This window comes from Indicator indicator, chromosome 3, assembly GCF_027791375.1.
Source record: "Indicator indicator isolate 239-I01 chromosome 3, UM_Iind_1.1, whole genome shotgun sequence".
In the NCBI taxonomy this organism is placed as follows: Eukaryota; Metazoa; Chordata; class Aves; order Piciformes; family Indicatoridae; genus Indicator; species Indicator indicator.
Genome location: NC_072012.1, coordinates 9,727,254 through 9,749,353, shown reverse-complemented (window position 1 = coordinate 9,749,353; position 22,100 = coordinate 9,727,254). Strand labels below are relative to the sequence as shown.

At 41.2% G+C, this 22,100-nt stretch overlaps 1 protein-coding gene across 1 annotated transcript in view; it reads right to left on the bottom strand.

The window, feature by feature from the left end:
* Positions 1-13,291: 13,291 nt before the first annotated feature.
* The window catches only part of ATXN10 (ataxin 10), a 103,462-nt gene continuing 94,653 nt past the window's right edge, over positions 13,292-22,100 (bottom strand). The window contains exon 11 of the mRNA XM_054399741.1: positions 13,292-13,479. Within this exon, the coding sequence (XP_054255716.1) occupies positions 13,292-13,479 (188 nt within the window). The remainder of the gene's footprint in view (positions 13,480-22,100) is intronic.

Below are 22,100 nucleotides of genomic sequence, written 5' to 3'. Positions count from 1 at the left end.
TTGTTTCACAAGTCATTTCAAACACCTTCTTGGCTTAATTCAGTTTTTCCAACTTGTCAACAGCTACCATTTTTGTCTCCTTTTCTGGACTGCTTAAGACACCAGCCAATGTGGGATTCTCCTTGTAGACCCTTCCAAACAGCTCGGAAGTGTAAATTTCCCGAGCATCTCCAAAATGTAAGAGAAAGCCTTGAGCTAGGCTTCACTCCACCTCTAGTTCTGCTGTTCCCAGCTAGAGCACTGCTTTCCCATCTACCTTCTAGTGGCTAATGAGAAACCATATTCCAGAACAACACAAAAAATGCATCCAGTCCCACTGAAGTCTAATCTAATCATCTACCAGTGTGTGACAAGTACAAAATGGTCATCAGTCTAATTAGTTACTTGGAATTGTGCAGCATGATGCCACCCCTAACCGGAACCACAGGTTCCAAAAGGCACAACCATAACCTTCTCCTTGAAAGGCAATAATGGAACTCTCCTATTAGGCAGGATCATCATAGAATCACAGAATGTTAGGGGCTGGAAGGGGCCTCAAAAGATCATCCAGTCCAACCCTCCTGCCAGAGCAGGATCACCTATACCAGATCACACAGGAACACATCCAGGTGGGTTTTGAATATCTCCAGAGAGACAGACTCCACAACTCCCCTGGGCAGCTTGTTCCAGTGTTCCATCACCCTCAGAATGAAAAAAATTTTCCTCATGTTTCCATGCTTCAACTTCCACCCATTGCCCCCTGTCCTGTCATTCCTTGCCCATTGCCCCTTGTCCTTCCCATTCCTTGCCCGTTGCCCCTGGTCCTTCCTCACCCTTTTACCAATACAAAGAATCAAAGGTGTAAAAATCTCTGTTGTTTCTATTTCTGCTTTTTACTTCAGTCATTTCTCTCAGATTAGGGAAGGAAAACTTACAAGGTCACTGTTGTTACCTTCACTTTTAGCTTTTGTATTTGGGCTGCCAATACTTTAAAGGGGTATTTTTTTTTTTTAAGAAATCACTGTTAACATTAAAAGTTAGGGGGAAAAAAACCCCAAACAATAAAAAAAAAAATCACAAATGGGCTCTTAACTGGCTTAGAATTGTGTTCCTGTTGTTCCTCTGAAGGGAACTTGGAGTTTGCACACTGCATTTCCCCTTCTCAGAAAGCCTTGCCTATGACTTCCAATGTTGTAAGCCACAACACTCCAGCCATTTTTACATGGGGAAATTGTCATGGTCTTGCAAATGGATTAGCACAGATAGCCTTGTGCATTGACCTAAAATCTCACTAACACCAGAGGGGTCCTGGCTGGGCTTTAAAATAAATGAATGCACCCTGCAGAATACACATGAAGGTTTGTCCTGGTTTTGCTGAGCTAGAATCACAGGTGAGCTATGGTCTGCAGGCTGTTATCAGTTTCAAGTCAGCCAGGGCAGTTGATCTGAGCTGGCCCGTAGATGTATCCCAGATCATAAATCACAGAATCATTTAGGTTGGAAAAGACTCTGGAGTCTAACCATCTAGCTATCAAGTCTGGTGCCACAGCATCTTAGCACCAGGTGAAACTTCTTCAGGGATGGGGATTCAAACACCAAGCTGAGGCTCCTATTCCAGTGTTTGAGAACCCTTTCAGTGCTGAAGTTTCTTTCAAAATCCAATCTAAAAACCTCCCTTATGCAACTTGAGGCCATTTCCTCTCACCCTATTACTTGTTACTAGGGAGAAGAGACTAATGCCCACCTTGCTCCAATCTGTTTTCAGGTAGAGAGCAAGAAGGTCTCTCCTCAGCCTCCTTTTCTCCAGAATAAACATCCTCAGCTCCCTCAGCTGCTACTCAGGGGACTTGTTCTCCAGACCCTTCACCAGCTTTGTTGCCCTTCTCTGGACCCACTCTAGCACCTCAATGTCTTTCTCACACTCAGTATAAAGGAGGAAGTTTTTTGAGGAGAGAGGAGTCTCCTGCTCATGTTCATGGTCTTGGGCTCCTTCTGACCCTGCCTTTCTGCCTGCTGCTCATGAGGACAGCTTTCCTGTTTCTTGTGACTGCTGCACCTTCACTGGTCTGAGTATAATTTCATATATTTATATTGCCATTGGTATCATTTTTGTTGTTTCATTAACCTCAGTTTCATTTCAACCCACAGGTCTTCTGTCCTTTTCCTGGTCCTTCTCTCCTGTCGGGGAGGGTCTTGGGGTGACAGAGCAACTGCTTTACTTTAGCCTCAGATACAGGCTAAACATGGACAGGGGTATATTGTAAAGCTCACAGAATACATTTATCACAATTTTTTTTTTAAATTATTTTATCCTCACACTTTCAAAATGACCAAGTCTGAGCTTAGCTTCAGAAAAGAACAAAACTTATGGAGATCATAGGATGTTAGGGGTTGGAAGAGACCTCTGGAGATCATTGAGTCCAACCCCCCCTGCCAGAGCAGGACCATAGAATCCAGCACAGGTCACACAGGAACACATCCAGATGGGTCTTGAAAGTCTCCAGAGAAGGAGACTCCACAACCTCTCTGGGCAGCCTGTGCCAGTGCTCTGTGACCCTCACAGTGAAGAAGTTCCTCCTCATGTTGAGGTGGAACCTCCTGTGCTGTAGTTTCTATCCATTACCCTTTGTCCTATCGCAGGGTACCCCTCAGATATTTATAAACATTTATTAAATCCCCTCTTAGTCTTCTCCTAACTAAAAAGCCCCAGGGCTCTCAGCCTGTCCTCATTGGGCACACGCTCCCATCCCTTAATCATCCTGGTAGCCTGCTCCAGAAGATCCCTGTCCCTCTAGAACTGGGGAGCCCAAAACTGGATGCAATAATCCAGCTGAGGTCTCCCAGGGCAGAGTAGAGGGGAAGAGAACCTCCCTGGATCTGCTGGACACACTCCTCTTAATGCACCCCAGGATCCCATTAGCCTTCTTGGCTTCTTGAAATATAAAAACACTTCAGATAGACTCAAAATTATGTGAAGTAGTATGGAACTTCTTGCAACTGACAGCTGCCACTGATGCAATTGCCATCATGAAACAAAGGGGCTGAAATGTGAAGAATCTTGTGGGACATGTAGCAGAGATGTTAGGGACCTAATCTAACTGATAAAGAGTGCATGGGAAATTCCAACTCTTGGGTATGGAGATGCCCCTGAACCCAGGAATCAATAAAGTGCAGAGAGCAAAGCAAAGCTAAGCCAAAACAGGGGCATAGCTTACAGTTGGATATTGTAGGAGCACAGGAAAAGCTGCAGTCTCCTCAGAGGAAGAAACTGCACATGCACACAATCCAACTAGCATCAAAACCGAGCTGCTACTGCTGCTGCAAGACTCCAAGAGCAGGATGCCCTGGCTGTGTTTCAACGAGACCACCTCAAGCTGCAGAAGGCAGCTTGATGGCTAATTCAGTCCTTCGCCTCACTTACCCAATCCTGCCAACAAGGATGCTAATTAGTACTAACTGTGATGGTGGTTTCTGTGATGTGGACAGCTGTTAGCAAAAAGCTGGACTGAGACCACCAACTCACTTCAGACAGGCCACTAAACAGCCAGCTGAGGGTAACCACTGGGTCGCTAGCAACTTGGGTTAGATTCAAACTAGTGACTTCGAGGTGAAAAGGCTCCAAATTCAATTACCAGTCCCCTGAGTCATCCCATCCACCCTCTACAGTTACTTCAAAGTGCTTTGGTAAGCAATATCTGGGGACATTACATGTGTTCAAAATGCTAAAAATATACATCTAAGTGGGCAGGGAAAAGATCACCCCAAAGTAAATTTTCCTTTCTGTTAAAAAAGAAAATAAAGGGGAAAAAAAAAAACCCACACACAAACAAACAAACAAACCCCAACTTTGACATTTTAAGCTTGGTTGGTTGGGGTTTTTTTTTAATACATAAAAGGCCTCCCACTGTTTAACTTTGCTATTCCAATTGATTTCTTGAAAAAAAAAAAAAAACAAACAAACCATTAGAATATTAAGAGAGATTGTTCTTGGAAAGAAACAATAATACCGTTGTATTTTCTAAATAGCCAAATCAGTAGTAGAAAGAGAAGTGGGAGTGTGAGAAGGGTAGCAAAAGAAAACAAAATGCTAAAAGATGGATTCAAAAAAGCCCCAGGCTGAAAACAACTCCCAGGGATTCCACCCAGGGCTTCTCAAACCTGCAGATTTGTTTTCAGAGCGACGCTGCCCTCTGGTACCCGGGTACAGGCTATTTTGAATGCAGCTCCCAGAGGGCCACCAATCTATTTTTGTCACCTATCCTGGGATTTGACAACTCCCACCAGGGGCTCAGTTAAACAAGCCTCCAGTTTTTAAACAAAGTGGATTTTAATTGAGAAGCACCTGTGGTGAGAGAGACGAGTGCCGTTATTAAAAAGAAAATTTATCGCAGTTCATCATAGAGGCAGGAAGGACGGGGGAGGGGGACCCATGCATACGTCATACCTGCAGCACAGTACCATTCCTTTCATGAAATTCCCTTGAAGAAATGTGTAGGATTTGATTGCACCCCGTGAAGAGTGTTTTTTTTCCCAACAAGCTGTTCCCAGGCTGTTGAAAAGCTATCATTCATAAAAAATTATTGAGGGGGAAGGAGGTAGCAAAGGGGAGTTCAGAAGGCCAAGGATGCCAGTGGAAAGCACAGAATGAGACCCTCTGTAAAGCATGCACCTGTTTATGGCCACCATAATAGCTCCACTAGGAAGCTTAAAGTTCCAAATTGTGGGAGGTAGGAGAAGAGGGAAAAGAGGGAAAAGATAATGAAAGCTTGTTCTAAATATCAAAATACACTTTAACCCATGGAGTGCAGGCTCATGACAGAGGGATGCAATTTAGAATAAAACAAAAAATACAGAGGATTGAGAAGGGCACTCTTCAAACACAGCTTGGTATCACTAAATAGACATGGGCAGGGACCAGAGACTGGAAAATAACAAAAGATGTGGTTAAAACAACCTGCTTATAACTAACACTTCATTGTGGCTTAGAGAGAAGTTGGGAGTAGAGCCTAGGTCTAAATGCAGTAACAAACAACCCCTGTTAACAAAGGGTTGACAAGGTGAGGAAAGGAGAGGGAAGCCACCCTGCAAAGACCTGGTCAATACACAAATGTTTAGAATGACAAAGAATATGCTGTAATTTCATTGACCTTATGAGTGAAATCCCTTGGTGATTTGTAACAGTGTTATACATGCACTTTGCCCTCAGTGAATGGCAAAAGTGAGGTACTCAAGCCTGTTGGTCCAGCTGAGAAGACCTGACACTAAGGATGAGACTCCTCACAGGTATTAGTCAGTACAGATGCTGATGCTTTTTTTTTTTTTTTTGCCCCCAGGAAGGAGCTATGCACTTTAATCCACTATTCCCTTATGAAGTGGCTTTCTGACATTTTTGACAAGACTTCTCAAAACATCTTCAGAAAACTCATCTCAAAAATAAATGGAAGGAAACCACAGGCAGGGGAATATGTCACAGAGAAGGTGGGTTTAAACCTTTCATCTTCAGTTTTCTGAGTAAGGCTGGGAGGTTGCCTTTGATGCAGAGTGATCAGTTTAGTTGCCAGACTAACACTTCTGGTAGAACCTGTCATGATGGGCCTGACCCAGGGCTATGAAGGGCAGCATGATGTAATTCACTGAGGCCAGCAGGAAAAGGGAAGTGATTGACTCCCTGTATCAAGCAGGGTGAGGCCACACCTCCAGTATTGTGTCCAGTTCTGGACCCTCCTCTACTTTGAGGACTTTGAGGTGCCAGAGCATGTCCAGAGAAGGGCAATGAGGCTGGTGAAGGGCCTGGAGCACATGGCCTACAAGGAGCATTTGAGGGAGCTGGGGTTGTTCAGTCTGGAGAAAAGGAGGCTGAGGGGAGACCTCATTGCTCTCTACAACTACCTGAAGGGAGGTTGGAGTGAGGAGGGGGCAGCTTCTTCTTGGTGTCAAGCAACAGGACCAGAAGAAATGGTTTCAAGCTGTGCCAGGGGAGGTTCGGGCTGGATATTAGGAAATATTTCTTGACTGAAGGGCTCTCAAACATTGGAATGGTCTGCCCAGGGCAGTGGTGGAGTCACCATCCATGGAGGTGTTTAAGCAGCGTGCAGACCTAGCATTGAGGGCCATGGTTTAATGTCCACCCTTCAGTGCTGGGTGAAGGGTTGGACTGGGTGATCTTTGAGGTTTCTTCCAACTGAATGTATTCTGTGATTCCAGGAACTTGTGTGTTTCTTTTCATTAACACTGTTGGCTCAACATTTTCCCATTTGTTAGTGCACGTGGTTGTGCACTCATAAATCACCATACTGAACCTCACACCTAATCAGAAATAGGAAGAATCTATGATGTGCACAAGAAAAAAAAAAAAGGCACAGTGTAGGTTAAAGAGGGTAAAGAACTGAACAGAAACACCACCCACTCTACAGCCTATGTTGGGGAAAACACAACTTAAAAATGGTTTGTCATCAGTTTCTGGAGTTTGGGGTTTTTTGCTTGTTTTGTTGTTTTTTTTCTTTTAAAATCTCCCCATAGTAATAAGCTACTGTTGCCCTGCCAGAGGGCTTTGATCTACCAGGCTTGCCTTAACTTTTTCTTTTTGACACAGGACAGTTTGAACTCTGTAAAGCTGTATTTCTAGGTATAATCTTTTTCAGTCAGTCTGTCTCATATACTTTCCCAGTATGCTCTTCCCTCCCTCTGCTGTAGTCCTTATATACAACATTAAGAGCTGAAAAAGTCCTGTAGCAGAAGTAGGCAGCTTCATCCACAATTAATACAGGTGAAGGAGCAAATGGATTCTTCTCTGCCCATTCCCCCAAAATCCCCACAAATCCCCCAAAATAAAATACATTGGAAAGCCCAAAACAAGACACTGAACTTGCAACATGAGACTACAACTCCAGACGTTCCAGACCACAACTCCTTCTGCTGTTCCTCCTAGGCTCTGATCTACCCAAATTCAGTATCACTTCCTGACATTTCCAATAACAAAGTATTTTCAGAAATTCCTGGGAGGAGCTCGTCACTTACCGCTTAGCTAGTCAAGCTACTACAAGTAATGAGCCACAAGAAGGTCCATTGTCATGAAGCTTACTTCCTTACTGCTTCTTCAATCTGCCCATAAGAAGTCTTACAAAAGCCCACACACACTAGTTTCACAGAATCACAGAATGTTAGAGGTTGGAAGGGACCTTCAGAGATCATCGAGTCCATTCCCCTGCTAAAAGCAGGATGCCTTAGGGTAGTCCACACAGGAATGCATTCCAGTGGGTTTTGAAAGTCTCCACAGGAGACTCCACAACCTCTCTGGGCAGCCTGTTCTAGTGCTCCATCACCCTCACTGTAAAGAAGTTTCTCCTCAGGTTGATGTGAAATCTTCTATGTTCAAGTTTGTATCTATTGCTCTTTGTCTTATTACTGTGCACCACAAAAAAAAGAGATCAGCCTCATCTACTTGACACCACCCCTCAGATATTGATGAGATCCACTTTCAGTCTTCTCAAGACTAAACAGCCCCAGGGCTCTCAGTCTCTTTCCATAGGGGAGATGTTCAAGTCCCCTAATCATCCTCCTACCTCTAGTTTCATGATCTGTTCTGTGAGAAATGTGTCAAACACCACATCACATGCTAATGCTCAGTGTTAAACCAATTTCTCACTGAAGTTGTTTAAAGCAATCAATAAAAGATTTATCATAAAACCCCAAGAAAATGCTTTTATAGGCATTCACTAATTAGATCACAAAAGGATGGATTTTTAAAGGGTATGTAATACTAGAAGGATTCGGCTTATAATAACTTTCAGCAAACACATTTCACAGAATCACAGATTTGTCAGGGTTGGAAGGGACCCCAAGGTCTGCCATGGGCAGAGACACCCTCCACTAGATCAGGTTGCCCAGAGACACATCCAGCCGGGCCTTAGAAACATCCAGGGATGAGATGAGTTAAGATTTGATATTTAAATTCCATGATCTCTTTTTTTTCCCCTTATTATTCATCTGGCAATATAATATAAACATGTATTTCTGCAAACAAGGTCAGCAGTAGAATAGCTATCATCATCAATTGCTGTGCTTTAGAGCTAACACCACTATCACAGAATCAACCAGGTTGGAAGAGACCTCCAAGACCACCAAGTCCACCCAATCCTATCTAATCAACTAAACCATGGCACTAAGTGCCTCATCCAGTCTCTTCTTAAACACCTCCAGGGACGTCGACCTCACCACCTCCCTGGGCAGCCCATTCCAATGGGCAATTTCTCTTTCTGTGAAGAGCTTCTTTCTAAGATCAAGCCTAAACTTTCCCCTGCACAGCTTGAGACTGTGACCTCTTTTTCTATTGCTGGTTGCCTGGGAGAAGACACCACTCCCCACCTTGCTACTATTGAGAGGTCTGTTCAGTTCACATACTTCAGTGTTTTTGAGATTCTTTCTTAGATAACATAACTTCTGTGACTACTTTGCTCACATTTTCAAAACTTCATGAGAAGAATACCTCTTAAAAACACATAAACCCACAAATTAGAGATTGGACTCTTCATCTTACAACAAATACTGGCTGAATATATGTAAAATTTTTTAAAGATATTCAGAACTCTTGAATTATTACAAAGCATCCAACCAAAACTAAAGGCACTGCATAAAGCTCCACAAATAGACAGACAGGTTGAAATACTTTTTGAATGACAAAGTGAAAATTCAAAGAGAAATCCCCTTTGTGAGAATGCACCTTTCAACTTCAGTTTACTTGTTCTAAAAAAAAAAAAAAAAAAAAAAAAGATAGAAGGCTTTAAAGTTTAACGTAAATATGTTATGGAAGTCACCTGAAGCTTAAACAAGACTGAGTGCAAATTACAGTGCTTCTTACTAATGGAGCCTCAGTGATGTCCTTGCCTCACTGCTGGGCACTAGCTGTGCTTCTGAACTGAGATCATAGGATCACAGGATGTTGGGGCTTGGAAGGGACTTCTCAAGGTCATCGAGTCCAACCCCCCCCTGCCAGAGCAGGCCTATAGAATCCAGCACAGGTCACACAGGAACACATCCAGATGGGTGTCAAAGTCTCCAGAGAAGGAGACTCCACAACCTCTCTGGGTAGCCTGTGCCAGTGCTCTGTGACACTCACAGTGAAGAAGTTCCTCCTCATGTTGAGGTGGAACCCTCTGTGCCATAGTTTATATCCATTATCCCTTGTCTTATCACAGGATGCAACTGAGCAGAGCCTGTCGCCTCCCTCCTGACACCCAGCCCTCAGATATTTATAAACATTTATGACGAGATAACATGCAGTAAAACAGGGAAAGGTTAATTTTAAATTCTCTAGAGTTCCATCTGTCTTTGTCTCCAGCAGCCTGATCTAGTTGAAGATGTCCTTGCTTGCTGCAGGTGGGGGGCAGTCTAGATGACCTTTAAAGGCCCCTTCCGACCCAAAGCATTTTGTGATGCAATACTTTAAAAGCAGCACACCCACTATTACCCAACTGAGACCTCATCATACTGCAGAGAAACTCTGAAGGGCCTGGGGAAACGCGACATCGGCGATGGCTTCCCCCGCGGAGGACACTGGAGGCTCGCAGCGCTTCCTCCGCACAGCCACGGGCGGTGCTATCAGTACCTTGGACAGCACCTGCGGGGACGCCAACACCGCCCGGCGCAGCCGCCGCGCCCCGGCCACCCGCAGACCGGGACGGCCCCGACCTCAGCCTATCTCTCTCCCTACCCACGGCTGCCACTGCCGCCTTCCAGTGCACCAACGGGGTGGATATCACGTAAGGAGAGCCTTAGGGATTTTAAGAAGGCAGTGAAAAGGCAAGGTACAAAGCGTTCTTCTGCATCGCTTCAGGATTTTTTACCCTCCAACACCAGAGTAAGTCTGCTTAGAGCACTGTAAGAAGACAGCAAACAATAAGTCAGCATAAAACAATTATATAGATAAGGCTAGGTACAAAGATTTAAGGTTATTTTATTTTATATACACGTATATATATAATAAAATATCTATATGTAAAATGAAAATATTTTTAAAAATATATAAAATAAGGTTAATACTACTTTTGGGTACAGCCTCATGTTTTCAGCACTTTTTTTCTTGCAAACAAAAAAAAAAAAAAAGGAGGACTTTTTCAGAGTCTTTACTATGCACTCAGATCAGCCTCAAAATACAAAATCAACTGCTGTAGAAAGGCTATGACAATGGCATTATCTACCTAGGATATTTTTCTTTTTTTTTTTTTTTTTTTTTTGTTGGTTGCACATAAAAACGTATTTTACAAATGCTTTAGGCAAAACAAACTTAAATTATTAGAAGCAGTAAAAATTCGGAGCTTTGCAAACATTGAAGCTTATTTCTCACAATTTGCAAGAAAGCTCTTCAAAAGTCTATCCACTTATGAAGAAAAAAAAACAACTCCCTGTTCCCTTTTAATAAAAAATAGTCCTTAAAAAAAAAAGTTTAAAAAAAGATAAAAAAAGATCTGATCACTACTGTTTGAAAGCACTCGAAAGCAATAAGATGGTCACAAGACTTGATCTGACTGTTCTGCCCCTTTACAAACTCAATAAAGCTTGCTTTTTATGACTGATTGCTGTGCTGTATTAATCCCCTAGCATATAAAACAAGCCTATTGGAGATGGGGACTGCACTGGGGGAGGACAGGGAAGCTGTTGTGTTCGAAGAATTAATCCATCTAGGAAAATCAAAAGCCAGCCACTCACAATACAGTAATCAGCATGTTCCCCAGTGTGAAAGCCCTACATTTCCCATTTAGAAAACACAATTATTGCTCCATTATGTACTGAAAGACACAAACCCCTTTTATTTATTTGTGTTATTATTTGGCTGATGTTTATGGGTTTGTGCCTATTCCATTGGTGGGTATACAACCACCACGTTTAAAAACCCCCAACCCTATTTCCAGCTGCTTAAAAGGAAAAAGGGACTCCTACTGCTTTTTCCACAACCAAAGTTCTTTCTGGGTTTGCTTTGTGAACAGGATTTTAACTCTTTAGTACCCTAAATAAAAGGAAATTCTTTGCATTCTTTCCTTACACAGAAAGTTCATTTTCTGTTCAGGGTAACGATGGTAATTTTTCCTTTTAAAAAAATCATCTGAGTTTCCTAAGTTGGTGTTACAATAAAAATGTTTGAAGTTTTATAATTGCTCAACTGAAACCCACGTTATTTCTAGGTGTTATTATACACTTGATGCTCCTTTTTTTAGCAAAAGTTTATTTTTTTCATTTTCAAGTTGAATGATGTAGCCTTCCAAATAAAATACATATATTTCTAAAGTAGAATTCTTTACTTTTTTTTTTCTGTTTTCTTTTTTCTCTCCCACTTATGTGCTGGAAGTATTAATTTTCCATTGTGCTATGGAGATAAAGATTACAAAAACCCAACAAAACCAGCTGTAAATCTTAAGTGACGCAGTAATTAAACTGCTAAATGAATTCTGGCCTAAACACAAGAATTAAAGCTTATGGAAATCACTGAGAAACCACAATCTGATAGATCATGTCCTCAAGAAAAACAAAAACCATCTACCCTTTTCCATCCAGCTAGTGAAAGGCACCTTAGTGCAATCAGCAATTAAACTCAACAGCTTTTAATATTCACTGAAATGTTCCTGTCAAATTGTTTTTTTAAAAAGCAAATGAAGTAACTTTGTTTATACTAATATTCATTCTCCACTAAAACAAAGAGCACTTTTCTCCCCCATTTGTTTTTAAGGTAAGAAGCAAACAAAACCAACAGAAGTTACAGCCTTTGCCCCTATTGCCACCACCCCTTCATCTACATCCTTAACTTAAAGACAGCAGTTTTGCATCCTTGTCTTTGAAACCAGCTGCTGACTAAAATCCCACACAGTCAGCTCCACAGTTACACCTGGTCAGCACAGTAGACAACAAAATCCTGTGGTTAACTGGGAAAGATCTTTGTAGTCAGACTAAACTCATCATCAGTTTTAAGCATTACTGTTCATTTCTCAAAGTACCATGTGGGGTTTTTCCATTTTTAAATCAAAAAGAGCGGAAGGAGTGCAAGCTGACACCCATTCAGGACAATCTTGCCTCTCCATTCAACAATAGGATTAAAAGATGATGACATGATGAACAATTTGCCTTGTCCTGGACCTACCTGTCAGTCATAACTGAAGATAACCAAATGACAGCAATTACACAGAAGTAATACTAATCTGAAATTCCTGGTTTGCTTATGCAGGAAAAGATTACATTTCTTGGCTACCAGGACAAAGCTATGGCACATACAGAGTTAATCATGCCCCTCTCCTTTCCTTCACCACCCCTGCCCCCCCCTTTCCCCCCCATCTCATTCATGCCACATTCCACAGTGGCAGGGTCCAACAACAATATAGGAGGGTACCCAAAATGAAGAGGCAGGGCCTTCCATTCTTCTTCCTCTCTTGAATTAATTAACTGGAAATGAGTTTTGTCAATGTTTTGGAAAGGCAGAGGGGTGAAAAGAAACTGCTAGAATTAATCACAGTGAGAAACTACCTCTTCAGCAGTCTGCCAGAGTTCAGAAAACCCATGAGAAGTGCAAAATAAAAGGAAAGTGGGCTGACTTACCATCCAAAGGAACAAATAAAATTCAAACAAACACCCGAGTCTCCAAAACAGAGACATGCCCCAGTGCAAAGGAATGTAGCATCTGTTGCCACAACAGCTTCAGCTTTGCTTTTTATACACTTGTCATGCAGACTGAAAGGTAACATGGTAGAAAAGACAATTTACTAATAATTTAAATAGATAGAAGGCACGTTGTGTTCCATTCACTGAATATCATCCATCCATCCATCCATCCAGTATTTATGTTCTACAGATCCTTAGGTAAGTAGAGATATTTAAGCATCGTGGCTGAAAACCAGTAACTTTCATTGTTTAGCCCTGACTCAGCACAAACCTTTTAGACAGAGGAGGCAGACGGCAAAGTTAGTTATTTCTTTGTTGAGTTTTTAATGATAGCTATCTCCAGGTTCAGAAATGGAAATTGTAGCAACTCCATAACCCACACATTGCATCTTTCTACTAACAAAACAAGAAAGTAACAAAATTTCAGCTTCCTGAAAAGAAGCATCTTCTTTCCACAGATGAATTTACTTAGGTATTTAGACAACGTGTAGGTGTCCCTTTGTTTACAGCAATGAGGCCAAAGTATCATTTGGCAGCATTTCTGAGAATGAATGTATCACTTCCAGCAGACTGGAACTAAAACTGAAGAAATCTTGATTGCCTGAGCAGGGGAAAAATATTTTTGAAGGGAAATCCTCTTTTAATAATTTGACTGTTCTTCATTTTTCATTCATGAGGGCTTTTTCCTGGCAGATCTGAGGATTAACTTGTCGTCTTGTTTCTCCACCTCTAAACCCATGCTCTCAAGGGCAGAATCGTCTGCCAGCCTCTTCTCCTCCATCTGTGCAATAAATTCTTGGTTTCTCTCATTCTGTTCCGTGAGATTTCGGATAGCAAACACTGCCCACTGGTTCACAACTGTTGGACAAAGTTAAGGATCATTTACTTATTTAAAGATGAAAAAACACTTACTTGATTTTATTGCTACATTCCCCTCCCTCTGCTGTACTCCCCCTACCTCCCTGTCCCCAATCCCTTAAACCCAGAAAAAAAGAGTAGAAATCAAGGATTAGAAAAAGACAGACCTTTACAGGCAATGACTGAACCTGTAAATACTTGCATATGAGGTAATTTAAGTTTGAATGAGGTATGTCCATTAACTTCAGGCAATTTTGCTAGGCTTTATCTTGAGTTAAACAACAACACAACAAAACAAAACACGAATCAATGGCAGGAATTAAAAGAACATATTGTTTTAGACCAAAATTATAGCTAATTAAAATGCTCCAATGATCTTCCTAGTGAGATTAAAAGAAAAACCACAATAATTTCTTTTGAAGAAGTCACTCGCTGTATATGCAATTCGAGCATTTCAATGCTGCACTTTCAAGAACGGGCAAACAAAATGAGCTATAAACCAGGTACAAGAAAGAAGACAACTATTATTTCCATGTATCATAGTCAGGTTAACAACTGAAAATAGCACAAATAAATGGGAGACACTCAAAAATATTTAACTTCTGAATTTGGTTCCTTGTGCCTAGGTGCTTTTGCAGCAGAACAGATACTAAGATCACCAGCAGGTAACACAGAATTACAGAATTAAGCAGGTTGGAAAAGACCTTCAAGATCATCAAGTCCAACCCATTACCCAACACCATCTACTCAACTAAACCATGGCATTAAGTTCCTCATCCAGTCTTACTTTAAACACTCCATCACCTCCCTGGGCAGCTCATTCCAATGGCCAGTCCCTCTTTCTGTGAAGAATTTCGTCCTAACATCCAGCCTAAGCTCCTGATCATGTTTAAATGGGCACAAGCTGCAACTCATTCACCTTCTAAGGTGGTCCCTTGAGGCCAGGATTGAGGCACATGTCAGGGTTATAGACAAAGGATTTAAATTCCCAGGATTATCAGTCAGGAATCTTGCAAGTGAACTACAGTGTTCATTTTATGATGTGTCAGAGATGTTAGTCCCAATTCTGCAGCTGAAAAGCTATGCTATGATAAAATCTTTCCCAAGTTACCCATATGGGAGGAAAGCCATTCTGAATCACACAAAAGTGGTTTGCCTGCAGGGCACCAATTATTTACTACATGTAGCTTCACATCCAGTATAAGAATATGCATAATTTACTCATCTCCTTGACGTCTTTTGGGTTGGACAGTGTCTCCGCACAGAGATAAGATACTGGGGCTGGCTGGAAGGGAAAACTCCTCAGTTGTGGAAGATGGAAACTTCAGCCAAAAGAATAAAATCCAGGAACTGGACTTTCTTACACAGTCTACCATGACAGCACTTGGAAAATCCAGTATCACTGCATACACATTCTTACACTAACACTCTTGCCATTATCCCTGTGCACCTTGCACCTACTGTTGTGCCTACTTTGCTGCCACCTCCAACTACCCCTTAGGCTTACACGTTTTGAGCAGAGGTAGTTTCTCATGCTGGGTTGCTGGATACACCAGGCAATGTGGGTGAACAAAAGCATGCAGCAGGAGCAGCTTTGTTCTATATGACCTGGTCCTGCCTCACAAGCTTACATTTTAAGAGAGAGGAAGTGATAAAATAAGAACACAAGAGACCAGAAAAAGAAAAGTTTATGACTCTATCTAACCACAATGCTACTTACATGCCAAAAGAGAATTGAGAAGGCACTGCAATAAAATGCACATGAGGGACTGTCAACAGAGAGAAAAGGGTTTAAAGAAAGAGTAGCTTGGGCAAACATCACAGAAAACATACATGGTAGGGAACAATCCTGCACTTGCGTGCAAGACTAAAATAGTCCCCTGCCTTGTAAGAGCAGCTTGTATTTATTTTCCTGTTCAAGCAGCCCAGAATCAAAATTCAAAAGTGGCAAAGCAGTGACAATCAAAAGGTTTTCTCTGGCAGAGGTTCTTCAGGCTGTCAGGAAACATGCTGCATATCACCTCCATTTAAAAAAATCCTGATCTGAGGTAATGATGTATGGTAAAAATAAAGAAAAAAAAACTTTATTATGTATTATATCAAATCTTCAAAAGGTGAACATAATACAGACTATCTATGTATTCTCTTCTGTGAGTGCATCACTACTACAGTTCAGTGAAAAGACAAGTGCCAAATTACATTTAAGTTACATAATGGAATATCTGTACTGAAGATTATATCTGAGCACATAAAACACCAATAAAATACCAAAGAAATACAATTATTTATGAGTAGAATCTCCCCCATAGGCTCCAGTGGTGAGAAAAAGTTTCAGAATAGTGAAGTACAGGAGTCAACAAATGCAGATTAAACAAAGGCTGATACTCAGCAGGTCTTTCTGAGGTCTGATTTCATGAGTGCCAAAAAGCAACACAAAATTCTCCCAACGGACTGTGAGAAACATGCCACCACCCTCCCTGGCTCTGCTCCTGGGATGAGGAGCAGACTTCTCTTGTTGTGTTCCTAAAATACAGCTCTGCATAAAATAAAGCACTTGCACAAAAGAATACCTCTTAAAAAAATAAAACAAAAGAGTGACAGTTCTCCATCATGCAAAATGCCACACAGAGAAAAAAGTAATCTGATTTTTTTTTTTTTTTTGGAGGGGGGGGTTGTGTATTAGTCTTGGGAATAATCCTGTTACCATCATCTTTATGTCCTTCAACACAAAACCAATGCTAAACCCCACAGCAAACGATGTTTTCCTATTATCATATCCATTCATGCTTACATAATATCTAAGACATCCCCATTATCTTATGAACTCTATCATCATTATGGCATTTATCATTATTGACTACTGTAGCTGAAGCTGCAAAATGGTTTCAATAACGTTTTCACTCATTCAAACCCTCTTTTCTCTACGTAGGTTTTCCATTGTAAAGCCAGCCATGAATATGCATGATTTCCCTTGTTCACATGCTGTGAGAGGCTAAGACCTTTGGATGGCTGTGTGCAGACCTAGACAGACTTAAGTGTCAGCAGAGATTAAAGCTAGTCTCCAGCTAATATTCACATTACCCTCTTGCTCCTCTCCAAAGACAGAGACACAGAGAGAAAATTAAACATATTCTGGAGTCTCTAATCCTACGAACACTTTAAGCACTTTATTGTATGGTCAGCTTTAGAAAGAGAGCTTCTAAAGTTTCCATAGTTACTACAAATAAGAGCATGAGCCTGTTTGTTGTAAGTCTGCATAAAAGAAAATAAGTGCAGCAAGCACAGTAGATCTGACTGCGTAGACTTGTCTAGATTTTTCCAGCAGGGCATACTGCACTCTCAAATTGAGTAATATGATAGAAAAGTGAAGATTGCAATATCTCTGTCATTGTGCAGAGGGCAATATAAAAGAGAGAAAGAAAATAATTCTTTTTATCTTGCAGGAGCTTCATTACTATGCTACCTGTGTTTAGGGAACGAAAGTAAACATATTTACATCTTTATAGCAACTTTTTTTTCCCCTAAATCTATCAGTACTGTATGCTAGGGGATTCTTACCTTATTCTGACTTACACAAACAACAACAAAAGTGAATCAACTTGCCCTGTTACTTCTGTAACATCTTCATACAGCAATTTAAAATTTATCACCTAAACTCTTCTGGGTCATAACTTTCAACACCAGGGAGTGGAACACACAGGGAGAAAAGACGTAGATAAATTGTGCTGGCAGCTTGCCCTAGGGGATGAAAAATTTTACCATCTGGAAGGAACCATGAAAATCTATGCCACTGACTCCCATGGAAATGTTGCCAATGTCTGCAATGGGAACTTTTCACAGTTCTCTCTTTTCATATGGATTCTGCTAGAGTCACAGCTAGCAATAGCGCAGTGATGGTTTTGTAAGTGGAATGGTGTATGAAAATACAACTGCAGAGTGTCAGGAGTCAATACCCAATATGCTGTTCTGATGCATTACTGAAGAGGAGGACTTAAAAACCATTGCCCAAGGAGAGCATTCCAGTTTTTCATTCTCATATGAGAAGGTCCAGTTTGGACTAAATGTTGTCAGTAAGTCCACTGCAGCCATCAGAACCCTTATAAGTTGTTCTATAAAACAATTTGGATTTTCTAGATGAAAGACAGTAGGCATAATTATTAATGAGTTTTTGATGATTATTGAATTTAACAAAGTAGATATAGAGCAGTGCCTAAGTAACACTGGAAGCATGTTGCTTGAAAAAAAAAAAAGGAAGTAGCAAGGTTTGAAAGTTAAATGTCATTAACTAACATAGGATACTGAAGAGGATGAAGTGTGGTGACAAGGAGAATGAAATCACAGAATCATTGAATTGCATCTGTTATCCTAAGTCCCCTGAACAGCTATCGATACTGAAGAATTTTAAATATCACATCCTTGGTGCAGAGTATTTGCTTTTACAGTGTAGACTGTTTCCTGCACTACAGTTAATTTTCAATAATCAAAGGATTACTTCGAAGCTTTCTTCCTTAAGAGTCATTTGGCTTCACGAGAAAAGCAAGATCTTCTTTGCCCAATTCCATCACCTCATTTAAATCAGATTTTAGACTATTTAAGTATTAACTACATCTCAATCAAATACAGAAAGAGATACAAAACCTTATCAAGAAAGATAACCCACATGAGTGGCAACCCTGGTCAAGCGAACTGTTTATGCAACAGTTAAAGCCACCCAAATTCTCTAAGAGCTTTTCAGGAACAGGTCTACAGGGCTAGAAACAAGAGATAATGAAAGTATAATTCTAGTTAATTATATTTCTTTCTAGTCTTCAACAAGTAAACCAATCATCACTAAAATATCTGTAGACAGGAATGAAATATTCGAGCATCATGTTAGAAGAATTACTTCCACTTACGGACCCGACTGGACCACACTGAAAAGACATAAACCATTTCCCCTGCAAGCCTTTCAGTCTAAGTGCTTTTGCTTCACAGCAACTTGAAGGTAATTCCTCTCACCATTAAAAGAGGTCTCTAGACAACTACTGCAACTGTTAATCACAGTTTGGATCAGTGTGCTGTGACTGACCACACGTAGTAGATATTCAGGATTTTGGCCCTTCGCAGTCAGCCAAATTGCTTGCAAAGCTCTGAAAGGTTATTTATGGGGGAGGTTTTAATCATTTTATAAAGTCCCAGAAGCTGTAGAAGATGTTAGCAACTCCTTACAACTCTTTTACCTTTTGTACATAGCTTTTACTTGTGCTTAAGACTACTAAAAAAAGTAATCACAAAAAAATATAAAGTACTAAAGGCTTTATCTTATCTACTTAAAAGAAGCTAATTAAAATTTTTAGAATCAATGCCTTGGACTCTATTTACACCTGACATTAAACTATCACAGAACTTCAGGAATTCAGCCTATATAAACTTCAAGTAACTGTTTAGAAGTTAGAATTCAGAAAGTCTAAGCTGGGAAAGTCCTTCATTCCCCTGCTTGACTTGGTTGGCTCTTGAAGAGCAGATGTGGCACAACACATCTAATCTAGAAGCTTCCAAGGTGGAGAGGCTCCACTGGATACTGGAAGAGGCATTCATTCCTGGCCACAGAATCATAGAATGCCAGGCTGGAAGGGACCTAAAGGATCTGGTCCAGCCTTTCTAGGTGATAGTACAGATTAAATGAGATGGCCCAGCACCCTGTCAAGCTGAGTCTTAAAACTGACCAATGCAGGAGAACTCACTGCTTGGGAGATTATTCCAATGCTTAACTGTACTCAGTGTGAAAATTTTTCTTCTGGATTCCAATCAGAATCTCCCCAGGAGTAGCTTGTACCCACTGCCCCTTGTCTTTTCCATGTGAGTCCTCGTAAAAATGGGAGTCTCCATCATCTTGGTAGCCACCCTTTATGTACTGGTAATATGGTCTCCCCAAAGCCTTCTCTTCTCAGGGCTGAACAAAACCAGTTTTCTCAGCCTTTCCTCATATGGCAGGGCTTCCAGGCCTCTGACTGTTCTTGCAGCCCTTCTCTGGACACTTCACAGCCCATCCACAGCTTTTTTTGTACAGTGGGGACCAAAGCTGAAAGCAGTGCTTCAGATGTACATCTCCCTTTTGATTCTGAGTGGACCCAGAAACTCAGAGTTAAGCCAAGGGGGTCTCTTGTTCCACCTACTTCCCTTGCCCTTAGAGGGGGTGAACTGGTTTTGTGTGTCTAGGACAGTGTTCTTGAAAAGCTCCCAGCATTTGATAGCCCTTTTATTCTCCAGGGAAGCTTCCCACGGGATCCCTTCCAAATGAGCACTGAGCATGCTGAAGTTTGCTCTTCTAAAACCTAAACCTTTTGTTTTGGAGGTAACCCTCAGTGTGCTCACAGTGTCTCAAATTCCACAATATTGTGATCACTGCAGCTGAGGTTGTCAGTAAAGTGAGATACTACAAAGCAGGTTTTCTTGGCTGGTGAGCAGCAAGTCCAGCACCGCCCCATTCCTGGTTGGCACATCTAACTTTTGTATGAGGAAGAAGGCCTCTATGCGTTCCAGAAACTTGATGGACGACAGCTGAACTGCTCTGTTGTTACTCCAGAAAATGTCTGGGTAGTTAAAAGTCTCCCATAAGAAGCAGGTTTTGTTGACCTGAAGCTTGCTCAAGTGACTCAAGAATTGCCTCATCGGTCGTGTCATCTTGGTTTGGGGGTCAGTAACAGATGCCTACTGTGAGATTTCCTTTAAGGATAAGATTTGTAACACTGCTGAAACCTAGAGCAGAGGTTCATTTCTGCTACAGGTAACTCTGACCTGGTCCAAAAGCTCACTGGGAGGGTTGGACCATTCATTGTCAAACAAGCTTCAAGCTTCAATCTCCACCACTACGTGGCAGCAAAACTTCACTGGAAATGCATGAAATAAGATGCCTGCAGCCAGCCCTTTCCTACTTCTTACTGGGACAGGAAGACCAGAGTGCCCACCCTGGGCTTCCCAGCTGATGCTTCCTGCAAGCACTCCCCATACAAATTTGCTTCCACAAAACATTTTGATAAAGACAGAAAGCCTATCACCACAAAACCTGAAACTACAGTTTGAAGCTTGAAATCCACCCTGTAGAAGAAAATAGTTTTGCTGGATAACATCTCAAATGATACCACTTCACGACAGAGAAATCAGCAACACCACACAGTTTAAAGCAATCAGGAGTTTCAATACTGAGGCAACATTCTCCATAACTCTCAGCCTACAGAAATGAAGAAACATTCATAGTGGAAAATAATTGTGTAGTGGAAAATAATTGTGTATTGAATATATATTTTTTTTTCAGCTTCCAAGCCTTTATTAACCAAATGGTATCTCTTCCTCTAGCAAATGAAGACCATCTTTCTGGCTCCCTGTATTTATATCAGTCTCTGAACATCCTACCCATCACCTGTAATGACAACTCCATTTCTTGTGGGATACAGGTTTCTCTGAAATGGGACTGATATCTTCTGTATAATCAACAGACAGGCCTGTTATTTCATGTAGAACTTTCACTGAAAAGGTCACTTATTTAATTTTCTGTGCCCAACAAACACGCTTTAAGACTAGAATGGATGATTATACTCTGCCCAACACCTCCACAGAGAACACAGATGACCAGATGTCAGCCACTCTTGAAATCAAGCCTGTCTGATCTGTTTCATGTACAGGACATTTTCCTGCCTTCCGAAAGACATCCAGAATATCTCTCTGTGTCTCTAAATGAACTGTTCCAGGGGGTTCAGGGAGGTGGTGGAGTCACTGTCCCTGGAAGTGTTTAAAATAAGACTGGATGAGGCACTTAGTGCCATGGTTTAGTTGATTAAATGGTGTTGGGCGATAGGTTGAACTTGAAGATCTTGAAGGTCTTTTCCAACCTGCTTAATTCTGTGATTCTGTCTTCACAGCCCTGTGATTTAATTCTGGTTTAGGTTTGTTTAGAATTGTTTCCCAACACTGATTTTCATTATAGATTAAAAAAAAAAAACAAAACCAAAAAAAAATCAAAGATCATTTCAAAGCACTCAGTAAGCACATGTTGCTTACCAAGAAACTAAAGGAGATATTCCAAGCTTTGCATAATTCTTATATCTTTTCCCTCCATTTGTATTTTTCAGCATCCCTTTTGAAGCGAAGGCACCAGAGGTATGTGACAAACTCTGCCACAATTTATTATATGGCTGATTACAGATGCAACAGTTGCCTGCTCCTTCTGGATATTAATAAATCAGGACAAATGAACAACAGCTCACAATACTCAGTTGCCCTCTCACTCCTAGCTATATTCCCACAAGTAGAGCCCAAGCTCTCCTCCAGGTCCTTCAGAAACACCTTTTTCAGCACTATCCATTCTGACACCCAGAGCCAAATCATGACGCTCATCGTCAGTTCTTTGGTTTGACTACTTTTAACTAGATATTCACTTCATGGGGGTCCAGCTAAAAGGTACCCAATGCTGATCCAAGCACTGCTTACTACTTCAGCACTATGGAATACTAAGATATTTCTTATCTAGAGCAAAGTGGGGATTTTTTTCTTCCCAGATCACTAGTATTGCTAGGTAAACATATGAGAGAAGACATTGTGGAAAGCAGTATACACCCAGATAGCTCTTATTCTTTCATGCCTAC